At 43.1% G+C, this 27974-nt stretch overlaps 1 protein-coding gene across 1 annotated transcript; it reads left to right on the top strand.

The window, feature by feature from the left end:
- Positions 1-282: 282 nt before the first annotated feature.
- Positions 283-25393, top strand: rcc1l (RCC1 like). The gene is made up of 12 exons (XM_030068534.1): positions 283-454; positions 2859-3144; positions 4049-4178; positions 6334-6462; positions 14739-14805; positions 16415-16466; positions 17344-17428; positions 18647-18828; positions 21048-21135; positions 21812-21985; positions 22951-23036; positions 23839-25393. Exons 2-12 carry the CDS (start codon positions 2860-2862, stop codon positions 23914-23916), a joined length of 1356 nt encoding a protein of 451 aa, XP_029924394.1. The 5' UTR covers positions 283-454; position 2859; the 3' UTR covers positions 23917-25393.
- Positions 25394-27974: the final 2581 nt, after the last annotated feature.

The raw sequence follows: 27974 nt of genomic DNA, 5'->3' as shown, positions 1-27974 counted from the left end.
TGCACTATTGTAGTTTAATAAAAATTAGATTGAGAGGGAGAGAGTGAGTGGTTAAAAGGAACGCTAGTCAGGGATTGAAATGGCCAAGTTGCATAGTGAATTGGTGAATAAATCAGGAAAAAAAAGCAGATCAGCACTTTTTATTTTCTTACTGGGCACAGGGTTAATGAATTAGCGCCTGAGTGTTCACACTCCAGTCCAGCAGGTGGCGGTACCACACTGCCTGTTGGATGTCAACTCCGCCTTCACAGACAAGACGAAACCAGCACCCCTGACCTCGACTTCCTGCGCTAACTTTTTACCAAGCGAAATAACACGTGACAGTGACATTGACACACATTCGTTGCTCTGTAGCTGATGAACATTAGTCGTTGTGATGTGCGGCACCAGTTTGGTGTTTGTTGTTTAGCTCGTGAACCGCACCGCATGAGCTCAATCCAAACAGGAAGCAAAGGTATGTCACGTTATCCCTGCGCAATGGGCAAAATAATAACAAACCCACATTTTCAGATGACACTACCTTGTGTTTTGCAGCGCGAAAATCTGGTAAAAGCTAAGGTTTTTTTTTTTTTTTTTTTTTTTTAAATTATTATTTGTGATACTTGGACTTTCTAAAGCTCCAGTTCTTATCGTTCTCGTGAATTTAAGGACATAATTCAGATAGCCTCTATGGCGATGCTTATCGTTACAGCCCTGAAGGGATGGGTGCTACTCTTGAGCAACTTGAGCCATAGTTTAGCCGAATGTGGAGCCTCTTGCTGGATTAAATGTGTGCCGAATTTACCAGCGGACATTATTTATCCTTCAAATGTCTCAGGTCAAGCTTTAGCGACTATGTACATTTCCCTGTAAACAATGTGAAATCAAATAGTCGGATTATTGAATGAGGTCTGGCGTGACGTTGCCAAGGACGTCACGAATCGCCGCTGCACAAGCTGCGGTTTATTAGTGATGCCTAGAAGCACTGAGGGCTGTACTATGAAGGAGGCTCAACATCCCCAGGCTTTGTGTTCACTATCAGGCTCAACAAAAAACCTAAAGCTCCAGTCAAAGTTAAGTGGTATCACGACGGTGGTTCTCATCAAGGTTTGTTAAGTCCGGCTGTCAGCTTTGTGCTCTGTGCGCATTCACAGAAAAGGGGGCGTTTTGGCCTCATGTGATTCTACTTCCACCAAAAATGGACCGTTAACGGGCTGCATATTTCACGCAAGAGGAGCAGTTTGTCCCCATGGAAAGCTATGAAAATTTTAAAAATAAAAGTAACGCTAAGAGCAACACTGTGGCCGCAAATAAGGCGAGAGAGGAGAGCTGGGGATTAATTTCAAAGGAAGCACAAAGGTTGGGGATTCTGTCACTGTTATAGCCATTTTAAATAATTGCTGCAATATTCATTGAGTATTATGAATTTTATTTTAGAAATAGGTAACTTCAGTAGCTTTATGGGAGTGTTGCCTAGGAATTGGAGGTAAAGCCTGAGGTTAAGTCAGGTGACTGAAGGTGTGTGTGGGTGAGTCTAGCAGTGTCGGTTGGTTACCATGGTTACATGACAATTTTTTTTTTGACCACTATTGACGCTGTTTAGAACTAGCCTACTTGTCAGTAGTTTCAGATAATTGTTCGTTACATTTGAAGTTTAACTAGAATTGTGGAGCCATTTCGGTTGATGTTTGTTTGCTCCTTTTTTATTAAATCTTTTTTTCTAAATCAGAATAATGGCGTTTGGAGTGCGTTTGAATCACCACGGGCTGCTCCCGTCCAATCAGCACCTTCGGATGCCGTGACGGTCACCGTTATAAGGGGTTTCCTTTAAAAAAAAAAAAAAAAAAAAAAGTAGGCTACTATAACAAAGTCTATGATACAACAGAATATTTCTGACAAACGTGAAGTCTGTGCACCACTAATAGTAGACCTGCATTTGTGCCACCAATCACCGGACAAAAATTACTTTGTGATTTCACCTGGGTGAGATAGCGCCGCTTTCATAGCCGGACGGGGTTAAACTTAGCTCAGAACCTGGTCGGGACCAGGTTATGAGTTAAGCATAAGTTACCATGGTGATCTAGCCGGGTTAAAAGAGAGCCACCTTCGTGATACAGGAAAGCCTGGCTTTAGACTCAACATACCTCGCTAACCCACTAAACCTGCTTCGTAGTACACCCCTCTGATGAAGAACAAGATTTAGCAAACAAATACCAGAGCCAAGTCTATAGGCTAGGTTTGCTTGGTAGAGTGCATATTATTATTATTATTTTCATGTGATTGTATCAGATGTGAGGAACAAGATTGAAGTTGTTGAGTCATAAGCAGGTAAATTGTCATTAAAAAAAAAAAAAAAAAAAAAAAAAAAAGCCAAGAGCTTGGTTGAAACATGCAGCCTCAGCATCACAAGTGCCTGCTTACTCTTAAAGAATTTAGTCTTTCTGCAAGCAGTTTTGCATTTTTGAAAATGGCTTCCTATGATACAGAAATATAGTTAGCCTAATAATAACTAACCCATAGAAAAATCTCTACTTTCCTAAGCAGTGTGCATGTAGATTCTTCTTCATATGAATTATAATGCTGGCATAATATGCCACACACCTTGCTCATAGGATTTTTTTTTTTTAAAACCAACTTGCTGATGTGTTAATATCATGACTGCCATGATCATAAATTGACGGAAACAAGAATTCAGTGCCTTATTGATTTTTTTGTTTATGTTGTAAACAGCTTTTTTGTTATTCAGTTTTTGATTTACGATCCCAAAAAACAGTTTGAAAAAGATTATTTCTGCTTCTGGGAAATGACTCAGACTAGTATTTGACTATTGCCTGCTGGTCATTGCACGTCTGACCTGTCCTGTCTCTTTTCTCCTACAGGATGGCTCTCCCCTGTTTGCGGCTGTGTGCTCGACACAGCAGGTTAGGGCTCCATGTCTGTAGCTACGCCACACTCAGCAAAGCACCCCGGCCGCAGGAGAAAACCAGCGACGTTCCCGTTTTTCAGTACGTCGGGGAGCGCAGAAAGCCCAGCCACAAAGTGTTCGTATGGGGGTTCAGCTTCACTGGTGCTCTGGGTATCCCCAGCTTCATCGTGCCCGACAGTGGCAGGAAGAAACCCCGCAAGTACCAGCTGACACCTTACCGCCTGGAGACTGAGGGGCAGGTGAGTGGAGTCATATAAAAGCCTCCAGATCTGCTGAGACACAAGCCGGAGCTAAATACAGCAGGTCTGAGTGTTGATCAGACTTTTATTAACATCCACAGTGGAAAAGTAAGGTATGCTTCTTCATACATAAGAAGAATACCTCCAAACGGTAACTGTTAGCCTCCTGCCATTGAGGTGGACTTCCCCCCCAGCTAACAATCTTAAACATAACCACCTTTAAGTGCACTACTGACTCTGATTTTCCACAGTATCAGTGTGGCTAGACCCATTGGACCTTGGATATATGCTTCTTATTTAGTTACAATGAAGCACTTTTGAAGTCTCTTTTATTCTTAAAATTGGCAAAAATGATAGATTACCCCTAATCCACACAGTCTTATCGCTGTGCAATACTGAAAAATTCAAATATATATTAGACCAAGAACTCCTGTTTTCATGACAATGTTTTGGGAACCGATATTCATGCTTTCAAAAGATAGTTACACACAAGAAATTATGTAAAAGTAGTAGGCCCAATTGATAATAATCAGTAATAATTAATCAGTAATGAGTACTGCTGATATCATGAACAAGTAAAATCAAATTTTGCTTGTTGTAAGTTCAGAAAAGGATATCTCTTTGCTGTAATTGTTTTAAATGTTAAAACCAGGTTAATGTAATATTTAGGTTATATCACAGTGTTATGATATTTAAAGCCCTAGAATATCACAATATTGCCATTACATGATAAAATGCCTAGCCCTAGAGAATATATTGATTCATTTGGAGTAAACAGGAAGATATTGGCTATGGAAAGTAGATAGGAAACCTTGGTACAGAAAATCATTTGCATATAAAGTACACTGATTACGTGCAAAAACAGGAATCGATCACATTGAAATTTGCTCCTCTTGCTCCTCAGATCTCATCTGCTGCTTGTGGCTACGGCTTCACCCTCATGGCTTCCTCCACCAAAGATGTGACCAAGCTGTGGGGAATGGGCCTCAACAAGGACTCTCAGCTGGGCTTCCAACGCACCCAACACAGCCGCCGTAAGACCCTCAGCAAACACTCACACAGCCCAGAAATTATGTTTAGCCACTGCTGTATTTAACTTGCTTCAAATCTGAAAAGGGACTTGATTTGAATTCCCTCTTTCTCTTAAAAAAAAAAAAATCATGTAATAATTTGCCACACTGTAATACTGATGATTATAACACAGTAACAATTCAGCTGTGGGCGTGAATGATGTAAGAATTGACACTGATGTTAATAAGCGCTAAGTGCTGGTTCTCTTAGATTGTAGTGTGGCCTTTGATAAAGTTGACCATGAAATCCAACTACACACACTTGAAAATTGGGTTGGTCTCTCAGGAATGGTTCAAAGTTGGTTTAAATCACATCTGATGGGCTGAGAGTTTTTAGTTTCCCTGGATGACTTCTCCTTGTGGGGTCCCCCAAGGTTCTATTTTAGGCCCAGTTCTTTTTGAACTCTATATGCTACCACTTGGCGATGTCATTGCATTGGTTACCTGTCAGTTTTAAAAGATTTTATTACTAGTTTTTAAATCACTAAATGGTCTGCTAAGATGGCGCCGCTCTAGTGGCAGCTTGTTGCAGCAGCTCCTGTTCACTTGAATGTTTTTTTCCATTTTTTTCTAGTTTCATATAGTATTTTTCTACATTCCTTGTTTATAATGTTTATATTGCTCTTTGGTACTTATTATCTGCATATACTGTTTATAGTGTAAATTATGCTTCATATCTTGCTATCCACTTTGCTGCTGTAATACGTGAAATTTCCCCACCGTGGGACTAATAAAGGAATATCTTATCTTATCTTAGCATCATATAACTCAGTGCTGCTTTTTAGATATGTACCTAACAGGGTCCTCAGATCCTCTACAGCTGGCCTCCTAGTTGTCCTTGAGTCCTGAACACCAAAGACAGCACCAACTGAGCACTAAAGACAGAGATCCTGTTCCCACCTGGAATTAACATCTGTCCTGAGTGATCTGATCACAAGCTGACACCTCTAAGTACAGGTGCAAACAGCAGCAATGGTGTCTTCAATGTGTCTTGAGATCCAATCGCTCAGGCTGCATTTGGAGGCCTGGTGCGCTTTTGTCTGCATCGCATTAGAGGTGCAAACAGACATCATGTGTCCCAGGACGCATCGAAGGACCGCCTACTAACCTTTCATCCTCTGTTTTTAAGCTCTGGTCCAGCCCAACACCCTGACACTGGCCACACTGTCACTTTTCCAATAAAAAAAATCTCCTGCATGACTCTGGCCAGCAGCTGAACTGTCAGCTGATGGATCAAATGCAAACTGAAGTGCAGGTCAGCTATAAAGCAGCTGGTTAATGAATAAAAACACAATCTGTCTACCTGCAGGGTGCGAACCACATAGGAGCCATGGAGGGTTTGGCTCCCCTTAATATGAGCTCCCCTAAAAACATGATTTGAGAAATTTGAGTGAGAAGGTTAGGGGTCTCTAAAATGTGTACTGACAATATGCAAATTCAGAGTCGGTGCCAGTTCTTAAATTTTGTGCCCCAGCACAATTAAACACATTCTCTCTAACCCTAGACACAGTAAACTTACTGTAGGAATACTGCAGAGATATTACAGGCGACAGTGTGAATGTGTGCTTGTTTCACTATCCTCTGGGTTAAGTTTTCTGTTTTTTAAGCCCTGTCTGTCATTTCTGACACACATCAGAGCCATGACAGTGCAAGAGTCCCCACCCACCTGCACATTGACGCGTCCAACCTGTAATAATTTGCTGATGTGAAATGTGTCTTCAGTAATTACAGCACATGTACAGCACATCAAAATGAGGATGGAGTGAGCAAGAATGTCTCTTTTTGCCAAATGCCGGTTGCCTGTTAAATGCTGTTTTATTTTATTTATTTTGTGTAGAAGGAGGGCTAGCAACCCATATGACCATACAGCTAATGACGATACAGCCTGCAAATGTCAGTAATATGTATTTGTTTGCGTACAGAGTGGGAAAGTGAGGTCCGATCTTAAGTGGGCAGATGAGACGCATGTGGAGACGCATTTTAATGCCAGGTGTGAATGGACGGTCTGAGAGCTGTCCCCTGTGTTCAGATCACCAAAGACACATTTTACTATCAGGTGGAGACAGATCCAGAGACCTAAATGCAGCGTCTGACCGTACCTCCTTATCTGCCTTTGTAGATAAGAGCTACGACTACGTACTGGAGCCGTCGCCGGTGGCCCTGCCGCTGGGTAACCCCCTGCAGACCAGAGTGCTCCAGGTTGCATGCGGCCGGGCTCACTCCCTGGTGCTCACTGACCAGGAGGGCGGTAAGAGAGTGACACATTCTTTACCAACATGTAGTCAAGAGCAAAGGCACTGTAACGAAGAGCACTTCGTTACGAGTGACTGATTGTTCTTGTAAATATTGCACAACAGGGTTGATTATAAAATGCACTTTAACAGACAACGCAATCATGCACTTTAATAACGGCACTTCGCACTTTAGTCTCAACAGTCGCACTTTATTATTGGTTTGCACAGTAACATTTGCACATTGCATATTTGCACATTTTATACCGACTATTTATTGGTTATTTATTGAGTATTTTGCAACTGGATAATTTAACCGTGTAAAACCATGAGTGATGGGTGTCTTCAGGCTTGGGTGGTAGGCAGGGCTTGGCTCCACCTGTGAAAGAAAGATTGAATTAGCCGCTGACACCGCACTTGCGTGTGATCGCCTAATCAAAATTGATTAGCAGGTGTGTTAGCGACTACACCACTGTGTGGTGTAAAGTGCAGTTAAATCAAATAAATGTGCAAGTGTCTGATTAGTAAGTATGCTGCTGAAAGTTGTCTGTAACCTGTCCTTACCTTGTCATGTCTGTGTCTGCTCCAGGGTGTTCGGCCAAAGAGTCCCGGGTGGTACGAGCACCGTATTAAACGTTCCGGGAGAGACCAAGTGGCAGGAAAGGATAGGGGGAGCTGGTATTTGGGTGTATTATTTTTTCTCTTGTAATATGGGTTCATTAGATTTATTTATAGAAATAATTATAGTAGATGAGTGATACTTAATAGTAGTCCTAAAATTATATTTTATATTGTGTATTTATAAGAATTTATTATAGCCTAATTTATTAATTATACCTGGGAGTAGAGAGCACCCAATTGAGCCTACAGGGACAGAGTATATAAGGCGCCAGTATACCTCTGTCTGGCTGGCTGTGAGGTTTCCTTTGCTGATGCTGCTGCTGCTCATGTTATTGTATCGTTTCTTTTTGTGGGTTTTTTTTTTGGTGAATAAAACACCATTTGAAGATACACCTCTTCGCTGCCTCACATCATTCACTGCATATCCAGCCGCAAATGGTTATCCCTGACAAGTGGTGTCAAGAAGCTGGGGCCCACCCTGCAGTAAGATGATGACGAGAGGGGGAAAGAAAAATGGACAAGAGGAGCCAGATGAGGGAGCTTCCTCATCAGCTGAACAAGGCGCCATGGGAGAGCATAAAGCAGAGGGGACGCTGGAGGAGCTGGCAGGTCTGGTTAAATCCCTCGTCCGATCCCAAGCAGTGAGAGATCAGCAAATGGAGAAAGAGTCTTCTCGCCAGGAGCGGCGTTGGAAGAATATGCAGCATCAATTTGTGCAAATACAACAGCAAGTAAATGCAATGAGCAATGAATACAGGCAAGGATATGAGAGACAGGAGGAAGGCCAGTCCCAGGAAAGGGATGGTGATGGTGACCATGACGATGATGATGATGATGACGATGACGACGACCCAGGGGAGATGACCAGTCAGCTAAGTCAAAGCTTTAGACCGCAGAGGGAACCCCTTGCCCACAGGGAACCCAAGCTGCTGCCCTTGTCTGCTGAGGATGACATTGAACATTTTCTGACTACGTTTGAGAGACTGGCTCATGTATGTCGCTGGTCCAAGAATGGATGGGCTATTCGCCTGGTCCCCCTGCTCACCGGTAAAGCTCGTAGTGCCTATGTGCTAATGGACATCAAAGACTCTGAAAACTACGACAAAGTCAAAGCGGCAATTCTGGCAAAATATGAAATCACTCCTGACACCTACCGAAGGCGATTCCGATCCCTGCAGATTGAGCCTGGTGAGACTCCACGAGAGCTGTATGTGCGCCTGAAGGACCTGTTCTCAAAGTGGGTCAAACCAGAAAAATCCACTGTAGTAGACATATCAGAGACTATGATTCTGGAGCAGTTCCTGAGAATGGTCCATCCAGAGCTGGAGATCTGGATCAGAGAGCATGACCCCAGGACAGCAGAGGAAGCGGCTCGCCTGGCAGATGTCTTCACGTCAGCGAGGACAGGGGGCCGGAATGCCACCTTTGGTTGGGGGAAGCACCAAGCCCATGCAAGTAAGTCCACTGGGGGTGAACGGGGGTTTGGTCAGCCACAGGACAAAGGTTTTCCCACCAATAGGCAGTTTACACCACAAGCACCAAGCCGTGTTACAAAGCCTCAGCCTAGATCCTCCAAACAGGAAGTCAGGTGCTACCACTGTAATGGTTTAGGCCACACCAAACAGTTTTGCCCCGCCCTTCACCACACCAAGCCCTCTCTTCTGTGCTCAGTCCCAAGGCCAACTAGGATAGACACTGTGACTGAAGCAGGCCGAACGGTACCAGTTCTCATCAATGGTCAGCGTGAGGAAGCTTTACTGGACACAGCATGTTTTCAGACAGTGATTTTGTCTAGCTTGGTCCCAAGGGAAAAGTGGAGTGAGGACAGTTCTAGGATAAGCTGTATTCATGGTGATGAGCATGTTTACCCCACAGCTGAAGTTTATCTGACTGTAGGAGGCCAGACTTTTCTTTTGTCTGTAGCATTAGCTCCAACATTGCCATATCCAGTCATTTTAGGCAATGATCTCCCCACACTCTATGACCTGGTGCACCAGCCAGTGTGTAAGCCAGATGTTAGCAGTGATGAGGTTCAGAGCCCTGGGATAGATATCATGGAGTCACCAGCTGAAAATGATGTTACACCAGTTACAGTGCCAGTCAAACCCTGCCATGTCACCACAAGAGCACAGTCTGCAAAGGGAGTACTCAGAGAGTTGCCTTTCTTTGGGGTAGAATGGGAGGCAGGCCAAGTTAGACCCCCAAAGTCAAGAGCTCAGAGACGGAGGGAAAAGCTAATGGGTGCAGCTAGAAAAGAGACAGAGGACCCTGCCAAACCGGCTGGTCTGTTAGACTTTGACATTCCCCCAGATGTAGGATTATTGCAGAAACAGGATGCAACACTCAAACCATGGTTTGAAAAGGTGACAGAGGTGGAGGGGGTGAAACAGAACAACCCAAGCTGTTTAGATGATGCCACTTATGTAGTGACAGAAGGCCGGCTCTATCAGCGAAAAGGGAAGACGGAGGCATTGGCCTTGCCTCAACAGTTTAGACTAAAGGTCATGGAGTTAGGTCACTCAATTCCTTGGGCAGGTCATATGGCTTTTCAGAAGACGCTACACAGGATTGCAAGTCGTTTTGTTTGGCCAGGAATGTACACCCAGATCTCTCAGTTCTGCAGTTCATGCAAAACATGTCAGCTTACCTCAGCAAAGGGAGTAGCACGTGCACAACTGCAGTCATTGCCTATCATAGACACACCATTTGAAAGAATAGGCATGGACATAGTAGGGCCACTGGAAAGAAGTTCCTCAGGTCACCGCTACATTTTAGTGTTATGTGACTATGCAACCCGTTACCCTGAAGCCTTCCCTCTCAGGTCTGTCAAAGCCAGACAGATAGCAAACTGCCTATTACAGTTTTTCTCCAGGGTAGGCATCCCCAAAGAAGTCCTAACAGACTGTGGGACAAATTTTCTGTCCAAACTGTTGCAGCAGGTTTATAAAGTGTTAGGTATAAAGGGCATTAAGACCACCCCTTACCACCCCCAGACGGACGGGCTGGTGGAACGCTATAACCAAACACTGAAGAACATGCTTCGCAAGTTTGTCTCCCACACAGGTGCTGACTGGGACCAGTGGCTGCCATACCTTTTGTTTGCATATCGGGAGGTGCCACAAGCATCAACAGGATTTTCCCCCTTTGAACTGTTATATGGTCGCCAGGTGAGAGGGCCATTGGACCTTCTAAAAGACCACTGGGAAAGTCCAAAGCAAGGAGGAGAGAATGTGGTCGCCTACGTGGTCAAAATGAGAGAGAGACTGGAGGAGATGACAACGCTGGCCCATGAAAACATGAGGAGGGCTCAACAACACCAGAAAGCCTGGTATGATCAGAAGGCCAGAGAAAGGGTCTTTGAACCAGGCCAGCAGGTACTCTTGCTGTTACCAACCAGTGACAGTAAGCTGCTTACACAATGGCAGGGACCTTACGAAATCACCAAGCGAGTGGGTAAGGTTACATATGAACTTTATATGCCAGACAAGCAGAGAAAACACCAGACTTTTCATGTGAATTTGCTTAAAGGCTTCCAGGTTCGCCCAGAGCCGGTGTGCCAGCAGCTGTTGGTGCGGGCTGTCCAGGAGGAGGACACAACAGAAAAGTTCTTTCCCACCTCTACATTGGAGCCTAGCACAGTGGACCTGTCTCATCTGTCTGCTACCCAGCAGGAACAGATCACACCACTACTTGACCCAGAGCTCTTCAGGGAGACGCCAGGTTTCACCTCTCTGGTCCAACATAAGATTCGTCTGGCAAAGGATGCTCCTGTTCGGCAAAAGAGCTACAGGATTCCGGAGCGGTTGATTCCTGCGCTGCAAAAAGAGATCAAGCTGATGTTGGAGCTGGGGATAATTGAGGTCTCCTGCAGTGAGTGGTGTAGTCCAGTTGTCCTTGTGCCGAAGAAAGATGGCTCACTCAGGTTCTGCATCGATTTCCGGTACCTGAATGCTGTGTCCAACTTTGACCCCTACCCGATGCCGAGAATTGATGATTTGGTGGAGAGAGTTGGCAGATCACGGTACATCACCACACTGGACCTGAGCAAGGGCTATTGGCAGGTAGCCTTGGCACCAGAGGCAAGAGAACTGACGGCGTTCAAAACTCCATTTGGTATGTATCAGTTTAGAGTCATGCCATTTGGCCTCCAGGGGGCACCTGCCACGTTTCAGAGATTGATGGACCATGTCTTAAGAGATTTCTCAGATTTCTCTGCAGCATACCTGGATGATGTGGTGGTGTTCAGCCAGTCCTGGGAGGAGCACAGGTTCCACCTGCAGCAGGTCCTACAGCGGATCACAGCGGCAGGCCTGACCATCAACCCGCGCAAGTGTGCTGTTGCCCAGAGGGAGGTGGAGTACCTGGGCTACATCATCGGCTTTGGTAAGATCAAGCCACAGCTGGGGAAGGTGGAGGCCATCCACTCTTTCCCTGTTCCCACCACTAAGAGGAAGCTGAGGGGTTTCCTGGGCCTGGTGGGCTGGTACCGCAAGTTTGTTCCTCACTTTGCAGACAGAGCAGTGGTGCTGAATGAGCTGACCAGAGCCTCAGCTCCCAACAAACTGAGATGGACTGATGAGTGTGACAGGGCCTTCAGAGACCTTAAAGATGCCGTCTGCACACACTCAGTTCTCCACAGCCCAGACTTTGACAAACCTTTCACGCTGCAGACAGACGCTTCTGGAGTGGGCCTGGGGGCGGTGCTGTTGCAGGAGGTGGAGGGAGAGATGAGGCCGGTGGTGTTCCTGAGTCGCAAGCTGCTCGACAGGGAAACCAGATACTCGACGGTGGAAAAGGAGTGCTTGGCGATGAAGTGGGCCATCGACACCCTCAGATATTATCTGCTGGGACGCCACTTCTTTCTGGAGACTGACCACCGAGCTCTGCAGTGGCTGCATCGCATGAGGGATGCCAACATGCGCATCGCTGGATGGTACCTTGCCCTGCAGCCATATGACTTCACTGTTTGCTACAGGTCGGGGAAGTCTAATGTGGTAGCAGACTGTCTGTCCAGAATGTCTGAGGAGTGAGGTACTGTTCTCCTTCGGGAGAGGGGGGAGGAAATGTAACGAAGAGCACTTCGTTACGAGTGACTGATTGTTCTTGTAAATATTGCACAACAGGGTTGATTATAAAATGCACTTTAACAGACAACGCAATCATGCACTTTAATAACGGCACTTCGCACTTTAGTCTCAACAGTCGCACTTTATTATTGGTTTGCACAGTAACATTTGCACATTGCATATTTGCACATTTTATACCGACTATTTATTGGTTATTTATTGAGTATTTTGCAACTGGATAATTTAACCGTGTAAAACCATGAGTGATGGGTGTCTTCAGGCTTGGGTGGTAGGCAGGGCTTGGCTCCACCTGTGAAAGAAAGATTGAATTAGCCGCTGACACCGCACTTGCGTGTGATCGCCTAATCAAAATTGATTAGCAGGTGTGTTAGCGACTACACCACTGTGTGGTGTAAAGTGCAGTTAAATCAAATAAATGTGCAAGTGTCTGATTAGTAAGTATGCTGCTGAAAGTTGTCTGTAACCTGTCCTTACCTTGTCATGTCTGTGTCTGCTCCAGGGTGTTCGGCCAAAGAGTCCCGGGTGGTACGAGCACCGTATTAAACGTTCCGGGAGAGACCAAGTGGCAGGAAAGGATAGGGGGAGCTGGTATTTGGGTGTATTATTTTTTCTCTTGTAATATGGGTTCATTAGATTTATTTATAGAAATAATTATAGTAGATGAGTGATACTTAATAGTAGTCCTAAAATTATATTTTATATTGTGTATTTATAAGAATTTATTATAGCCTAATTTATTAATTATACCTGGGAGTAGAGAGCACCCAATTGAGCCTACAGGGACAGAGTATATAAGGCGCCAGTATACCTCTGTCTGGCTGGCTGTGAGGTTTCCTTTGCTGATGCTGCTGCTGCTCATGTTATTGTATCGTTTCTTTTTGTGGGTTTTTTTTTGGTGAATAAAACACCATTTGAAGATACACCTCTTCGCTGCCTCACATCATTCACTGCATATCCAGCCGCAAATGGTTATCCCTGACAGGCACTCACGAGGGGTGGATCACAATATTTGAAATGGGGTTTTCACTCAAATCTTCATGCATCTACAATTTTATTTATTACTCAGCTGTTTTGAACAGAGACAAAATGCTTTCAGCCATTAGGGTTCATCAGGTGCCATTACCAGTGGAAAGGATTACTCTTGTTTTTAAAGATTAACACATGCAGAGTTCCCACAGGTTTTTCTCATAATGACAGTCACCTGGGATTTTTCCCCATTCCTACAAAGCAGCTGTGGCAATAAAGCCATATCAAGCAGGCTGTCACGCTGGAAAAACTCCACATATCAGAAGTACTAAACTGTACACAAATTAAAAAAAAAAACAAAAAAAAAAAAACAGAAAATAAATTATTAATATATATTATTGTACTTTTGATATATATGTATAATAAGATGACTTTCAGGTAGAAGGTCATGTTATTATACTTAAATCATCAGTACAACAATTTTAGTAGATATTGAGAACATTTTTCAAGAGATTTTCTCGGATTTTTTTTTTTTTTTTTTTTTTTAAATTACTGATATGGACTGAAAGCATTGGACCTATATGCTGTTCACAGATCAGTGCATGACAGTAACTGATAAACACAATAAGATGTAGGTTCATCTTATTGAAAGACCAACAGATTAGATTCTTCATTCAGACGTCGTGGGTGTAATGTCTGTAATGTGTGGATCCAATAACAAGCCACAGTTATGAGAGAATCACACCAGACTGTCTCAGCTTCCTCACTTTGCTTGTTAACACTCTGTATGGTATATTTTGGTGGGGAAAAGTTACATAGAATCAGAGGAAAAAAACTCAGTGTTTAAGCAAGGCAACATTAAACTAGGTTTTGACCAGTGGAGAAAACATAGAAGACCATTGTAAATGATGATCAATGGTGAATAAGCACAATGATAAGCAGATGTTTATTAGACACTGTTATCATGGGAGTTTATATATTACATGTCTGAATGATTCCTTTCAGTCAAAAATCATTTATTTTACTATTGAAGTGTTTTTTTTTGTTTTGTTTTGTTTTTTGGAAATGGTAGCAAACCCAAACTCCGGTCATTCGGAAATCAAACTAATCTGACTTTATTTGTAATTTGAACCCTATCTGAATGTGTTTTCCCAGAAGCAGCTTCACTTAATCTTATTTACAAAGCAGTTCTCTGCCGGTACCAGCTCCTGTCTCGGTTGCTTAAAATCAATGCATTAAATGCATTTTAGATGAGACTGGATGTCTTTTGTGGTCAGCTGAGCAGAAATGTGTTTTCTCTCAAAGCCCAGCCAAATGTGGAACCCTAATTAAACGAGTTCCCCTCTTGTACGTTTCTCCTTGTAATGAATGCCAGCTCTGACTTCAACTTTCTGTAGTCTTTTTGTTGGCGTTCAGGCCGATCGAAAACCGGATGAAAACCGACAAACTAAATAACAGCTTGTGACATGTCCATTAAACAGGGCTCGCATTAGCGCAGTTGGATTGGATTACGATTCATAACGGTTGCAGCTTTTTAAAATGTAACCATAACCCAGATGAAGCATCCATATCCACCCTCATCCTCATCTCTGTTCCTCCATTTTGTGTCTCTGTTAAAGTTTTCAGTATGGGCAACAACGCTTACGGCCAGTGTGGAAGGCAGATAGTTGAAGATGAAGTGTACAGGTAACGCTCAGTCCACACTGCATACACACACGCATAGTGGTGCTTTCAAGACCATTGAACACAATATGCATAGCGAGGTGGTGGGTGTTGAGCAGCTCCTGTAACATCACCAGGGCCTGGGGGGCTCACTCTTTCTCAGAAAGGTTTCTGAGTTGCCACTTCAGTCAAATTCTCCAGGTTGAAGCTCTTACATGTAGAATATTTACCTCAGTCTATCATCCGCACATTATTTTTTACTAGCATAGTGCAATACCTGCAGAAAAAGAGAATATTTGGTATTTTTTTATTCTATGTACACTATTCTTCAATAGTTTGGGGATTCGATTAATCAAAAATGATAGCCAAAGTGTTGTTGGATGTCACAAATTACTTTTACTGTTTGAAATAACTGTTTTTTTTTTTGTTTTTTTTTTTAAATTCTGTCTTTGCATTTAATGTGATTGCAAAATCCCATTTTTGCAGCACGAACAGTATTAACAAGCCATGCCCTTTATGTTAAGCACAAATGAAAACTCTAGAAACTCGTTAGCCAGTTCTTGTTTCCGTCTTTCTGTTTGAGTTTGAGTTTTTTTGGCCATTTTGAAACCAATGAAAACTGGCCGAAAGCAATAAACAGCACAGTACTTTTTCACTCAGCATAAAGGGAGTGGTCTCTTCAGTTTGTTGTTAGTACACCAGAGTACTGTCGGATGAAAATGGGGCTTAACAATCATATGTAAAATTTAAAAAAATGTGCCATTTATTTATAAATGTAATTTGAAGCAGTGATAGTAATTTGTAAGCACAAAATTGATTGATTTGCAGTATAAGTAGTGATTACTTTAAAGAACAAAAATTTCAACAAAACGGTAGTGTCCCTCTTTCATCTGGGTTTATTGTATTTGTCCTTGTGTGCATTTTGGTGAAAAATGTACAGGACTGATTTACAGCACAAAGACTGTCAAACAAAATCGAAAGAGGACTGATTCTGAATTGCTCTGTTTGTACCGAATCTTATAAACGGTGCAGTTTCCATTCAGCAAGTTGTCTTTGCAGCAGTGACGTAAAATAGTCACACTAAAGGGATGCAAGGGGTCAGCAGAGTCATCAATTTTAATGCAGTAACTTTAAATCGTGGAGGTCTTAAAATGCCTTAATCATGTTATCTAAACTCCAGTCCTTGAAAAGTCTTAACTACATTTAAATAGTGCATTTTAATCTTAAATCAGCTTGTAGTGATGTGAAAAATGAGATTCGGTGTGCTGTTCCTCCACTGAGCAATCAACCCAGTCACTCAGTATTCTGATAGATCTAAAGTGGTTTTCATTTTAATTTTTTGTGCACTTGGGAAACAGGTGTTATATTTCACTCTTAGCTGAAATTACAGGTCTTAAAAAGGTTTTACTGGGGTTGATTAAACTTACAGACACCCTGAGTGCTACTTGCTGAAAAACAGTATTGTTCTGCCCTCTGTGCATTGGAGATATTGGCTGTCTGTGAGTGAACGTGACTGTCGAGGCAAATGGGAGGAAGAGGAGGGGGTTTAGAGAGAGAAAGAGGCGACCTGTCCTGGAGAAAGTGGTGTCCTTGAGTGATCGATTGACTGTCTTTCTCTCTCGCGCTCAAACAGCGGCAGTCACGTCATTCACAAGATAGAGGGCTTCAGCGGCCGGGTCATTCAGGTGAGTCCAGCCTTCGTCTGAGTGGTGGTGACGGATGGCCTCTGTGATTTATGGTTAATGCTAATCAGCTGCATCCCCGTATATAAAATTGGCTATGTGGTAAGTCACATTGCCCCCCCCCACAAGACCTAGCATTAATATGCACTTATATCCAGATCATGCCTAGATGTGATTTAGCTAGATTACGTTTCACACGCAGCATTAAACTGTCTCTCCAGTGTGCCCATTAAAATTCATCGGTGTTGGACCTACCGTGTGTGTAATTTATTTCAAACATACCTGCAGTGCTCTGGCCTGCAGAGCCTTCAGAGCTTATTAGTATTCATTATCGATACTTTGCAACATGCTGCAGGTCCGCGTATTGCAGGTGTGCGAGAGACAAACGATATATACTGATGATGCAAAAATGCCGAACATAATTCTTAAAAGAGTAACTAACACCCCAAACTCAAATCTCTGATGTCTTCGCTCTACTGATGAAAAATTAGGTGCCTGTTGTCACCCATTGAGAACAACAGGTGGTGTCCTCACCTGCCACCGAGGGCCAGCCACTCTATTTTTCACCATTAGAAGTCAGGCTTCACACAGATGTGGTTACACTGTAAAGCTGTATTTGTTTTTCCCTTGCCAAATGGCAAACTGGTAGGCAAATCACTTCTTTAATAATATTGAGGGCATTTAAAATGGTCAGTTAACACCTTATCTTGTTTGGTCCTGTTGTGCATAATATTTGAATGTGGCTAAATGAGTCTGTGATCGCCTCTGGATTTAGTTTGGGACGTTTTATCTTTTGCCTTTGTACCATCTACACTTTTTTGATGACTTTTTGCCTGTTTCTAATATGATGTGATCAGCAAGTGGCGTCTTTTTCCTCCAGGTGGCGTGTGGGCAGGACCACAGTCTTTTCCTCACCGAGACGGGCAAGGTGTATGCATGTGGATGGGGCGCTGATGGACAGACAGGTCAGTGCCTGGCACAAATTAAAGCATTGGAGATCGGATCAGTGCAGAGACACAAAGAATCGGATAGAGTAGTTTTTATTTTTGGCTGTTATCGGTATTATCGCTATTAGCTTAATTACAGAAAGTGGAAGTCGGCTGTGTGTGTGGCAGCATTTTGGCTTTCCAGTTTAGGAGGAAAAAATCATAACTGACAAGACAGACTGCCAGAAATGTAAGAGAGCTCTAGGGCTGGTTCAGGCAGGACGAGGAAGGACTGTGAAATGCCACCGGCGCTGCTCAGACCAGACGTCTCACAATCTGAAGCACCAGTTTCAGCGTCTAGGCTTTTTTCACCTCACACTGAAAATATGCTTGCCAGCTCCTCTGATTTTCCCGCCCCTCTCCTGCTGTTCGCCTGGGGTTCCATTTTCCATGATTTTCTCCGACATTTTGATGAAGTTTCGGAATTTGCCAAAGCAGAATCCAAGCATCTAGTCGGAAGCATCTCAAGTTGCCAAAGTTTAACTGATTCCACAGATTTAGCAGGTGAAAGAGGAGAATTTGAAGTTTTGGAAAATTTGTTGACTCTGGACCTTTGTATCTCCATGAAGGTCCATTAAAAAAAATCACAACTTTTTACTTTTTGCTTCGCATCTTTGTCTGATCCTCACCAAGTATTACACCCTGTACAACCACATCACAATTGAAAAAAAAAAAGGCAACTCCAATTGAAACTACATGGTTGCAAAAGTTGCATTTGAGTGAATTAGGTCAGAGGTCTTAAACACATGTGCAGATAAGCTATTATTAAAAAGGGTATTAAAAGTTTAAAATGCAATGTCTAGAAACATGTAGTCCTGTTTATGGTTTGCCCTTTTTTGGTTTTCCCTCAAAAAATTTTCACTCGTAATTGTCTTTGCTCAGACTTTGTTCCACATATTGTGATAATATCAAACTGTGAACTCGGTATCACATATTGAAGTGAACTATTGGGTAAATGAGTCATTACATCCCTACCTATGACTGATTTTTTGAGATGGAACTGAGTCAGCTCTAGCTTTAAGGATCCAACTTGCTTTCAAGTGTAACTCACTCAGACATCATCAGTCATAGTTTCCCCAAATACAACTTGTCACCAAGTGTTTGTGCCTCCATGACGGCAAGACAGAAAAATCTGCGAAAGCCAGTTGTTGAGCTTGTGATGTCCAGTCCACATCACTCCGGCTCGGTCTCTTCCAGGACTCGGACACCATAATGTTACGTCTACGCCGGCAGAAGTGGGCGGTGAGCTGGCGGGGGTGGAGGTGCAGCAGATCAGCACATATGGAGACTGCAGCCTGGCCGTTTCTAGAGATGGACAGCTGTATGGTTGGGGAAACTCTGAATACCTCCAGCTGGCCTCAGTCGCTGAGGCTACACAGGTGAGAAGGAGTAACATCAGGTCTGACCCATGAAATAACCTCATGTGATTTCTACTTCCTGTAAAACAGAGCATTTTAAATAGTGACATCATCCTGCACTAGTGGGTGTAACTTAAAATTTCAACCTATCCCATCACATAAAATTGTGTTTCTCTCCCAAACTGAGATCCTGTTGGGTTAGGATCAGGGTTTGGCCTGTCCTATTGGGTTGAACTTGTAAATGATCCTTCCCTGCACTAAGTCCCCTTTTCCACCAAAAAGAACCTGGTGCTAGTTCGGAGCTGGTGCTAGAGCCAGTGCTTAACTGGTGCCAACAAAGAACCGGTTTGCTTTTCCACCGGGCCAAGAGCTAAGCGGAGCCAAGTCAGAGCCACGTCATTATGTCATCGTAAAACGTGATCACGTGGCTGTGCGAGACGCTCGCTTGGAATCACAACAAACATGGACGACCCATCGTAGCGATGCAAATACTGCTCGTGTGTTTACAAGCCTACATTGCAGTCCAGAGGCGAAAAACGCAATTATTGCCGGCTACCCGTCGTATTCGTGGTCGGAACGAACGCTGACTTACGTTTAGCTTTACGTTTATAGCGATCGCTGCTCCCGTTTGAGTCTGTAAGTCCGCCCACCAATGAAGTGGTGGGCCGAGTCATCGGTTCTTTCTCTGGCTCCCGTTTAGCCCCAGCTCAAAGTTGGTGCTTGCTTGGAACCAATTTGGAACCAGTTTGGCCGGTGCTTGGGCGGTGGAAAACCAAAAAACTGGTGCTAAGTCAGGCACGGGTTCCGAACCAGCCCTGGAACCGGTTTGGTGGAAAAGGGGTAAGTCCTGCCCAAAAGTCCTGTTTCAACAGGAAATACATCAAATCAAGAAAGTAAGAGTCCATTTAATGGGGTCTTAAAGTTTCGCTGTCAAAGTGACCCTATTTTTTTTCCAGAAATGCTGAAGGACGGAGCCTGTAAGTGAACCGACTTGCTTCCGTCCCATCTCTTGCTGATATACCTGAAAGAGTGGATACAAAGATTGTATCATACCATGATATGGATTTCGGACAAATGTTTGTTATAATTGTTTTGTTTAAGAGTTCTGGATACGTCAAAGCAGCGATATTAGAGGCTGTCCACGAGCGTGTTTAGCTCATCTCAAATTTGATCTGGGTTATTCTATAAATTCTGGAACTGGTATTCAGTGGTGACATTTTTCAGACTGGTAAATGAAAAACACAGTGTCACAATTTTAAAAAATGCTGCGTGCTCTCATATTGGACACCCATGTTCCTTCATTGCATTTTCTTCTGCTGCCAGACGTACTCCATTCAGACAAAACAGCAAACCTTTCTGCTAAAGAACAAATATCTCAAGTAAAAGCGTTCCATTTGAAGACGTTGGTGATAAATGTTTCAGAATCACAAAGGCAAGGGTGTTACTGACCAGCACACAGCTTCTTCTTACACCAGATCCTGTAGGATTTTGGCATGTGAGGTTCACGGTGCTTTTGAAAGCCGGAGCACAGCGTGGACCACATGTGTCACTTGGTTATGACGTTTCCTTTCAGCACCTTGGGCTCCAAAGAATAACAAATTACTTTCCTTCCATCACAATATGTGAAAGTAGAGGCTGCACTTTCCAGTATTTTTTTTTTCTCTGTCTGGCTTCTTAATGGACTTCCTTAGCAAACTATAAGGAGAGGGAAAATGTCATGAAAGTGCACTGTTGCGTTTTCATTTTGTCGTGATGAAACCTAAGTGATGTTCTCGATGTACTTAGTTTCACGCCGGCAAACCTTCAAACCATGAACCATGAAAATGGATGTCATGATGACCGGCGGTTTATATAAAAAGCCTTACGAACATTGAAGTTGCACGTCAGCTCACCGTGAACAGCTTTGTTGACAGGTTGCTCTATTCAAACCAGTTGTGGACAATAGGAGAAGCTGGTAGGAGTGGGTTCCCAGTGGTTTTATTAAGCTTTTCTAATGTTACATGTCAAGCTCTCAGGCACTAATGAGGTAGAAATAAAAAAAGAAAAAGAAAAAATCAATAACATTACATCAGAGCTCTTGCATACCTGATGAGTTTTTTAGTCATTCGAGATGGATGATCCTTTTCAAGCCTGCATGTAAACGCAGTCTCTGAGACGTCCTCGCTGCCGACACAGAATTGAAATGAGCACTTACTCGTGGGCAACAAAGGCTCTGCATTCATTTATTCTCCGTCTCTCAGATCAACTCTCCCCGGCATCTTCCTTTGAAAGGTTGTGGGAAAGTGGTTCAGGCGGCATGCGGAGGCACACAAGTGGCCGTTCTCAATGGTGAGTTCAATCAAACGACACGTTATTCAGGTTAATATGCACGCTTAAACACCGTCCATGTCAGAGATCATTTTTGATTTGCGTGCTCGAATAAATCTCTTACAAAGTGATGCATGTAAAAGACGATACTCTTGTGGTCAATTGGAGAGAAACCCTGGAGTGACCCCATTGATTCTGAAGGAGACACTGACTGTAAGCACACAGCCGTAGCAGAAAGGGTGATTTCATAGCAAGAAAGACGCATTATCATACATAACATAAGAACTACAGCACAGGTTTTTACAGGTTCTTAAGGTCTGCCTCCAGTTTGTTGTCAATGGAGTGACTCCAGACTTTTTATATCCTAGTTAAAGAGTAACTAAAACCCAAACCCAAATCTCACTCGCAAAGAACAACAGGTGGTGACGTCACCTGCCACCAAAGACCAGGCTGCATACTTTTCACCAGTAGAGGTCAGGCATCACACAATTTTAGGTTTGGGGCTTAGTAACTCTTTAAAGTGTAGGTTTGGATTTCTAATTCATGTTCTCTAATAATGAAAGGATTGGCCACATCACAGAAAGAAACATGCATTCTGTTGTAGAGTAGATTTTTGTTGTGGTTGTTGAAAATACTGTTCTTTTGTTATAAATGTCAGTATAAAGAGTTTTTTTTTTTTTTTCCTGAAACCTTTCAGAGAAAGGAGAGGTGTTTGTATGGGGATATGGTATTCTTGGAAAAGGCCCAAAACTTTCTGAATCCTCAACCCCGGAGATGATTCCCTCGACGCTTTTTGGATGCTCGGAGTTCAACCCGTCCGTGGCAGTCACCCGCATCAGATGCGGCCTCAACCACTTTGCTGCAGTAACAGGTGAAACTGTTTCTCTGCTCTGTCCTGGTGTTTACAGGTCCTGAAATAGTCATATAATGCCTGACTCAAGTCCCTAGAGCTGCATTAGGTTATATTTTGTTGTAATCTCCGCAAGAGGTCCCTGCGACAGAAGGGTTTGTTTGGTGACGGCAGATTCTGGTACCAATTAACATGGATGATAGTGGTGTATGTATATTATTGAAGCTTGTCACACAGACCTGAGTGTTGCTGATAATTCCCACTGGTGCTAAGAGGCCCTCAGTGTCTTCAAGGAAACTTTACCCAAAACCTATAAATTCGATATCATCACAGTTGTGTTTATTGTCTGATGAGGTTGAAGTTTTTATTCGCATCGCCTCAAGAGAGACAAAGGTTTCTGTTAGTGTTGAGTACGGTGACTTCCACAAACAGCAGCGTAAAAGAAAAGAAAACGCCTGATTCGAATTTTCAGACTTCTTGTGCCACGTCAACAAAGTCTTCCTCTGTTCATATGTTCAGTACGTCCCAAATCTCTGCCTATTTCCTAAAAAACGGCTAAATAAACCACTTCCGGAAAATGCCCCATGGTCGCATTCGTGTTTGTGCCTGTCATACACATGGACCGACTTTAAGACTTGCCTCTGGCTTTCTCATTGGCCAGGAGTCCTGCTCACTCATTGGCTCACACTGATTGAAGCATGACTAAACTGTAAACTGACTGACTGGGAATTTGAAACAAACATTTTCATCCCCTTGTTGCTGTTGCATGCTCACAGAAACGCCTGCAGTTTGTGGAACCCTTTTTCTCTGCGATTAAAACTTTTTGGACATTCACTGGATGATGTTGGATGTTCAAAACAGCTCAGGGTGAGGCAGGTCCTCAAAAAAAAAAAAAAAAAAGTTCCTGGGTGATGTGTTCCTTTAAATTGAGTTTGCTGCAAATCATAGCCAGGCTGTGCTGATGCTCTGTTAACATGCTGTTCCAGATCGAGGCGAGCTCTTCGTGTGGGGCAAGAATGTGAGAGGCTGTTTGGGCATCGGGAAGAGAGACGACCAGTACTTCCCATGGCGAGTAAGACAGCAATGCTACACTTACTCAACTGCATAGTCTTTGAATGCCACTCATTAATTTTTTTTAATACAATCTTTAAGAGTTAAATGCGGAAGAGGATAGAAAATGTGTTAACAGTTTTGCCAGTTCCCTATATCTCAACACTCCACCCAGAGAGAAGTCCAAGCTCACAAATTCATAAAGGTATACAGAATATCTGTAATATAAAAGTCTACCATACAAAGTTTTCCACAAAAGTATGGAGGTTATTTGATAATAAATATGTTTTAGTATCAAAAAGGAGACAAAGATCATGTTCTGGGAAAATGTGTAGGCTGGTTGAAAGCGGCTTCACACCTGTGTGTTGCCAGCAGAGAGTTCTGGTAAATCTTGCAAACTTGCCCTCGCAGGACCCTTCAAGACGTCTTAATGGGATGCATGGGTGTAGGGTTCATATTGCTTCTGAATGCTGGTGCACCGTGTGCGATACCTGTGTCACTTATGGATGGCCTTTGAGCCTTTGAGCCTTTGAGCTTCTGAAGTTTCAAAGAAAAATAAATCACCCATTCCCTCGCTGTCCGTGAATACAGAGAAAGTGCGCTTTTCACTTGGTCTCTTTCTGTCCAATCGCTGACATGAACAGGGAGACTAAAGAAGAGAAAGATCATGTGAGGTTTGTCGAATTAGAACAGGAATGATTCTGATTTTCTTCATAGGCACTTGAAGCCAAGAAAGTGTGCTTTCTCTTTTAAATGTCTACTGTATGTTGTGAATCTAAGACCGTTCTAAGACACATCCTCTTGTTTTTGTGTGGCTTTGTCAGGTAACAGTGCCAGGGCAAGTGGTGGATGTAGCGTGCGGCGTTGACCACATGGTGGCGCTGGCCAAGTCCCTCCTGTGAGCGTTTTCCCCCGCATTGGACAAAGCCTGGATGTTTGGCCTGCCCTGTCGGTGACCCCCGGCCACCTCAGGGAGTCGCTTTGGCCCGCTCGGAGCCCCAAAGCCAGCTGCTCTCCACAGGCGACGGAGCCTCACATCCCTCCGTCCTCCACTGACGCTCAGCGGTCTGCAGGCCAGAGGCAAACGCTGCATTCAGGTCTTATCGCAAAGGCCGAAAACATGAGCTTCTGGCTACAAAATACTGCCAGCTTTCACATGGAAAAATAGGTGTGAAATATTTTACCATTTTGAAGGCCAGTTACAGAAAAACTGGCAGTTGAAATAATCTTTACTTCTTAAACTGAGGCAGAAGAAGAACCAGGGCAGAGAGATTTTTGGGGTTGACAAATTCCGGTCCACCAGTTTTTGTTTGTGGTTGTCCTCCTGGGTCTACTGTAAAACAAGAACTCATGTGTCATCGTTAAGTGTGTGTGCGTTAAGTGTGGAAAAACCCGATCAAGTGCAGCTGAAGACGACAGAAAAGTTAAATCCTGCATCTTGATCTCTGGCTTCAGATGAGGTTAAGCACATGAACTGCATCATTTGCCAGTTTGAGACTGTGAACTCAAAAGGAAGCCTGATGAGAGGATGTTTCCACAAGAACTAGCTCTCGGCTGACGGTGTGCGGAGAGAATGATGATATATATTGCATGTATGAGTCTTTTCTGTACATTAAACTGCATGTGCCATACCTCCAGAATGCAGCTCAGAAGGTCGCGAGCAGGTTGGGTGCGTTTGGCCTCAAGTTTTATCGGGATATTTTTCAAGAAACCATTCGCATAACGAGTTGTTGAGTATTGAATTGAAATTTATTTATTGCTCACTGCATCTATTTATCGCTTTTCTGTGACTTTCCAGCTGTTATCTAAAGGTGGAACTACATGCATGTATATCGAAAGCACCTTATTTTAGGTTTGTGTGCTTGCACCTGCACGCTCTTGTCCCTGCAGCTCATCAGGTGTGCACCAGCATGGCAGTGCGGATGGATCTGGGGGGAAAGAAACCCTTAACCCTGGCGGTGTAGTGTCATTCTGTGCCCATTGAGCAAAATGGGATCATCTGTCACTGTGACAAGTGCAAGGGCACAAACCTCCGCCAGAGATGAGCGGCTCTCCAGTTTGCTGTTATGCCCACAGACGTTGTGGCTATCGCTTCAAATTTAAGGTAAAGGGATTCCTCAACTTTGTTAACATACTTGTAGGATTTAGAATCTGATCGCAGTTTCATACTTAGATTCAAAAATTTGTTTCCAAAACCAAATGTTTGTTTCTTGTCCCCATGCTTACCCGTCCACCAAATGTTACTTTCTAAACTTTAGTTAAATATCATTGAGTGTTCTTTTTTTTGGCATTATCCTGTTAACTTTCAGACAAACTAACGTGAAAATGTAAAGGGACAGTTCACCCAAAATACAGAAATAAAAGATATTTTCCCACTTACCTCTTGTACAATCTCATCTCATTTTGCGGAGCTGAAAACCGTCAAAAATTCCCATGTTAAAACTGAACAAGAGCTCTACTAAAAACTAAAAAACAAAAACTGACTCTTAAACACCAACAAACTGACTCTCTTCGAGGAGTTTGCACTGCTTTGGGGTGCCTGCTGTTTTTCAAATGGACCTTTTTTGACAGTTTGAGCTCCACAGTTGAATACTCATCCAGCCCCTTTGTATTGGGGTAAAGGGAGACAGACTGGAAACCTCACCAAATCACACAGAAACTACTATAGCTGGGATGGTGAACTCTCGGCAGGGGGGAATTCTGTCAGTGCACTCTTTTTTTAAAAAAAAAAAATTAAAATATAATTCTGCTAAATTAAAATGCATTTGAATATTTGAAAATACTGTCAATAAATTTGCCAGTGTTTTAAAATAAAAAAACATAGTATTGAAATGGCAGTGTGAGGTAAATGCACACTCATCTTCACCTATTCTGTCGTTCCAGACTTGAACCTGAGACTTAAAGGGACCATACTGGTGATTTTGCATGTTTAGCGTAATATCTACAAAATGTATAAACATGTTTCCGCTAATCTTTTCCCAAAGAAATTCATATTTTAGAGCGTCTGTATCATTTTTTCCTCCCTTTTCTCCAGTTGTTGGTTTCCATTCATTCCACTGCGATATGAAAATGAACTTTCAGAGACGTCAAACTTTCTTCACACCAGTTTTCCATCACCATAATAAAGTCGTCCACATTAGTTTTCCTAAACGCAGCAGCACTGTTGTGTTTTGATGACTTGAAACTGGGCGTAGTGATACGTCCCTATGCCAGGAAATAGTCCACAGGAAAAATTGCTTTACCCAGCTAATTATCAGTTCTATGGTTTATGACTGGCAACAACTGTTAGCCACAAAGGCAGAACATTATAAGCTGGGTGTTTACGTCCCGCTGCATGATTTGCGTAATGATTTGTTGCAATGAAAATGTGGTTAATTGTAGTAAATGGGGCAAACAAAAATCGCTGTTAGCAGGTAGTTCATATTTTGCTGCTGAAACTACATTAAACATTATTACATACTCATTATTACACACATTTTTACAGTAAAGTGAACCATTGCAATATGAGTGTCGGTTAATTTTCGGTTTGTTAAGCGAGCTGTGAACACAGAAGTAGGACTGACTGTACAGAGTTTGAGCTCTTGACGCCCTCTAGTGGTCAGAAATCACCATTAGTGCGGCTTTAAAATTCAGTTTGTCACGTTTTGAGCGGAGATTTCCTTGCCAGTGATTATACTTGACAGCAAACAGAGTAAATCTACAAAGTCTTAGTGTGGATGGGGTGCTCCTCTGCTGGAGTGTCACTGATGAGACAGGCATGTTTTTTTTCATAGAAATCTTTCTGAGTGGAGAATTAACTGCAGTCAGTGGGAACAGAGAGAACCAGAGAGCAGCAAGTCAGTGGCCTGCCGAGCTGAACTGCAGGGGATTATGTAAGGGGAGAGATGATCCCAATGAGGGAAAACACTAACATGCCATGTTTGCTCCTTTAACCTGGCTTTGTGAAGAGGGTGCTGCTGCAGGAACAGCCCCCCTCCCCTCCCCTCCCCTCCCCTGTGTGTGTGCCGAAGTGTGCTCAAGCAGTAAAAAGGTGCATGGAAGCACCTGCGTGAGGAAACAAGGACCTGGCTGTTCTCTGGCTTGTTTACTCAGGTCAAATAGTAGATACAAGTGATGCCGAGCTTCTCCAGGCTCCTCTTCTCATGCTTTTTATGTCTTCCTGGCTTTTCTGTTTGTCGCAATTTAGAGAGGAAGAAGTGAATTATCTGAGCCAAACCCCAGCAAGGTAAACATAAACAGAATTGCATGTGTGCACTGGGGTATGCAAATGTTTTTTGAAATACAAAAAAAAAAAGGATAGAAAAATATGACCTGCATCAGCTTTTGAACATGTCTCCAGCTTTTTAAATTGTGCAGGACCAAAACAGCCAATATATTTAACTTCTAATTAGCAGATATAGTATATATATGTTGTTTTAATCATACTTCAGGGGTATTTGTTAAGGTTTGTTAAGGGGTCTTTGCTGCTGGGTTTGGATTCTTAGCACAACAAAGTGCATTTTTCACCTCATTTTCACAGATTTTGAAATGATGAGGTAAAATTCAGAGGTACTTTTTTTCTTCTTCTTCTTCTTCTTCTTATCATCATCTTCAGGCTTTACTATCTTAATAACTGCCACCAGATAGGTTGCCAATAACTGATGTTTGGTGTCAATTTAACTATTTTCATGCCAAACAAATGTCACCAAATTAAAGAACTGAGCATGGAAAAGCGTCTGAAACAGGGCTTTATACCCCAGGATGCTAAAATTGCCTTCTCTCCAATCAAACTCCAAACTCTGTTGATATTTTGGTCCAACCCGTCACTGCATTGTGTCGTGTTGTTCTTATTGTCCTGGTTTTCTAATGCTCAGTAGCGTCTGTGACAGTATTCTTCTATCTAAAGCAAAGTGTTATGTGGGAATGAAAATTCCTATTGAATGCAGTTAATGTGGGCGCATGAAGACCAGCTGTGGCTGAA

The sequence above is a fragment of the Myripristis murdjan genome, chromosome 14 (assembly GCF_902150065.1).
Source record: "Myripristis murdjan chromosome 14, fMyrMur1.1, whole genome shotgun sequence".
In the NCBI taxonomy this organism is placed as follows: domain Eukaryota; kingdom Metazoa; phylum Chordata; class Actinopteri; order Holocentriformes; family Holocentridae; genus Myripristis; species Myripristis murdjan.
This window is presented reverse-complemented; position numbering and strand designations above follow the sequence as displayed.